This window comes from Urtica dioica, chromosome 6 (assembly GCF_054948205.1).
Source record: "Urtica dioica subsp. dioica isolate 48M chromosome 6, U.dioica_male_clone48M_v1_H2, whole genome shotgun sequence".
NCBI classification, from domain to species: Eukaryota; Viridiplantae; Streptophyta; class Magnoliopsida; order Rosales; family Urticaceae; genus Urtica; species Urtica dioica.
In genome coordinates, this window is record NC_142761.1 from 34,126,434 (window position 1) to 34,129,433 (window position 3,000).

Here is a 3,000-nt window from a genome sequence, read left to right on the forward strand (position 1 = left end):
TGGTAATAACTTTTTAAATTATGTAGTTAGATGATCATTCAAACAAAAATATTTATATTTTTCACGTATTTTTCCATTACTGCGCAAAACAACTAAAACTTGATCCCGTACAAGAAGTAGGATTTTCTTTTATAACAAAAACCATTTAACTTCGAATAATTGCTCCATTTACAATCTCGATGATTTCTTAATCTTTTCATAAGTTTTCAAAGATCTCAATCAAGTTGATGTCTTGTATATATATATTGTAACATTTCTTAAAACAAAATATTTTGGCTTGCTTAAAATGAGATTTATAAATTAAACCAAATCACAACAAGATTTGTCAAATAAGCCTTATAAAACAAGATTAAGCAAAAAGTTGGGTCTATTGCCACATCACCGAATCATGAATCACCACCAAGGACAACATTGACTCATAGGAGTTTGTTGTTTGACATTCTTTTACTCGCATAATAAGAACGACCTCGATGTGGAGGGCATGGAAAAAATCATGAACCATAATTACAGACTAACTTTTCCATATTTACGTTACAAAAAGAAAAAGTTAAAAAAGAGGGAAATAAATAAGGAAAAAAAAGGTGAAAAATCTACGTCCCCTCGTTCGTTCGTTCATTCATTCCCACCCAAAAACCCTCAAATCAAAAAAAGCATATGGGGATAATATAGCCAAAATACCATTCTCTCTCCCTCTTCCTAAAAAAAAAACAAAAACACACCCAATTTATTTTTCTCTCTCTGAAGAAATAACCAAAACCCTTTTCTTTTCTCCTTTTTTTTCCCTTCCTTTGTTGTACCCTTTAAGCGTTTCTCTCCCTGTCTCTCTCTTTATCTCTCTCTCTCTCTGGAAATGGACTCCTCTGATTCTGAGACGTGTTTCATGGACGAGCTGTTGAACTTCTCGTCGGACATAGACGAGGAAGAGGTGAGCCCAAAGCGAGCCTTGGCTTCCTCGCTTAAGTCCAATGGGCTTTTTATGGGCCTATCCGATTCCGTACGGCCGTGGAACAGCCATGTAAGTGCTTTGCTCGTTCTTTTGTCCTTCCTTTCTTAGCTTTTGTCTCAGAGGCCGGTTCCGGCCGAGACTCGGCCGAGTTATCCCCGACTCGGTCAGCTTAGGGTATAATAAAACGAAACGGACTGAGTCGACCCGGGCGAGTCGTCCGAGTCGGGGGACAAGGATATTAAATGAGGATTGGGTGATTTTCGATAGAGCGCTCTCTGCACAGCGCACGCCTTTTCGCTTTGATTGCGTTTGATAACGGAAGCGAACATTTACAAAAACAAACGATTTGTTTTTTTTTTTTTGACCATTTCTTTTTAGATTTTACGGGTGTTAGTTTTTTCCGAAATGACCATTCTGTCCCCGGAAATAGGCTTACAAAATCCAGAGAATTAAAGGACACCAACGTGATTCCACGCCCCAATTGGTGGGAGGTGGGGATACACACATACACATATTCAAATATTTATATACGTAAGGCTTTTAAAAAAAATTGAATTATTGTATCCACTTGTCAAGTCACGACTTTTGCATTCTGAGCTGTTTTGCTCAAACGCAGCCAATAGCCTTAAAATAAATGTCACCACCACCACACCACATGTTAATGAGAACAAAGAAAAAAAAAAACATAATTATAACTTCATTATTTTCCCATGTCATTTCATCATTAAAAATTAAAGCAGAGTTGCAAAAAGACAATTCTGCCCATTCCCCCAAACATTCTTTTTTTCGCCGAGCCAACTCGTCCGAGTCAACTCACTAGCTTATTTTTTCAGGAGCTCGTGGAGGAAGAGCTTGAATGGATATCGAACAAGGACGCCTTCCCGGCGGTGGAGTCCTTCATGGGCGTACTCCCCGGAGACCTCAACCGGATAACCACCGGCGATATCTCCGCCGTGAACAAAGACCGAAGCCCCGTCTCGGTGCTCGACGGAAGCACCGTCACCACCAGCAGCAACAGCAACAGCAGCACCAGCGCCGGCGGAAGCCTCACCAGCTGCTTCGGCGGACTGGCCGCTCCGCCGCGTCGCGCCCGGAGCCAGCGCCGCCGCCGAGGACGCCGCGCCGAGCTCCCCTTCCCCGGCCGCCACCAATGCTGGGGCGTCGCCGCCGCCGTCAGGTCGGACGGAAAAGTAGCGAAGAAGAAGAAATTGCCGGTTTTGGCTGCGGTGATTCCGGGGAGGAAGTGCCAGCACTGCGGGGCGGACAAGACACCGCAGTGGCGGGCGGGGCCCGCGGGCCCGAAGACGCTGTGCAATGCGTGTGGGGTCCGGTTCAAGTCCGGCCGGTTGGTTCCGGAGTACAGGCCGGCGAGCAGCCCGACATTCTCGCCGGAGCAGCACTCGAATTCCCACCGGAAGATCGTCGAGATGAGGAGGGTGAAGCAAGGGCCGCCGCTAAGCACCGCCGCCCACTTGGGTCTTGGTAAAATAAAGGATGATTAGTTAGTCACAGATTAAGATTAAATTTTTTTATTTTATTTTTAATTAGGGGAGTCTAATTAGACTTTTTAGTTTTAGATATATTGTTAGGTGAGTTTTGACTATTAGTGTGTTGTTTTTTTTGGTTTGTGGCTGTAGTTGTCTTGAGATTAAAAGAAGAAAATAGAATAGTGTCATTACTTATTTTGTTTAAAACTTTAAATTACAGCTTGAATTTGGGGGTGAATTTTTTTTTTTTTTTTTTTTTTTTTTTTTTTTTTTTTTTTTTTTTATGGGGGGAAGGGTGGGTGAATTTTGGTTGGTTGATTGGATTTTTTTTTTCTCTCTTTAATAAGTTTTGGTATTCCTTCTCTTTGTATTGGGGAAGATTTGTATGCTATGTTTGATCTTTGTCAACTAACTTTAGTAGTTGTGGATATATAAGTGAAAAAAGAGTTTCGGAATGTAAAATCTTGCAGATTATAATATATATTGTATAAAAGTTTCTTAAGGCACAAACAATGATGATGATCATATTTTAAGCCTCATTATAGTCCATGAATAGATTAGATCACT

General features: G+C 41.6%; 1 protein-coding gene across 1 annotated transcript; it reads left to right on the plus strand.

Annotated features, from left to right (window-relative positions):
• Nucleotides 1-508: 508 nt before the first annotated feature.
• GATA1 (GATA transcription factor 1) lies at nucleotides 509-2,640 on the plus strand. Its single transcript, XM_089617710.1, has 2 exons — nucleotides 509-1,015; nucleotides 1,780-2,640. Exons 1-2 carry the CDS (start codon nucleotides 851-853, stop codon nucleotides 2,446-2,448), a joined length of 834 nt encoding a protein of 277 aa, XP_089473836.1. The 5' UTR covers nucleotides 509-850; the 3' UTR covers nucleotides 2,449-2,640.
• Nucleotides 2,641-3,000: the final 360 nt, after the last annotated feature.

Bases quoted from the DNA above. Each gene is read 5' to 3' on its own strand.
- GATA1 (XM_089617710.1), top strand. From the start codon at position 851: ATGGACTCCTCTGATTCTGAGACGTGTTTCATGGACGAGCTGTTGAAC. The intron at 1,016-1,779 runs GTAAGTGCTTTG...TTATTTTTTCAG, and splicing joins TACGGCCGTGGAACAGCCAT to GAGCTCGTGGAGGAAGAGCT.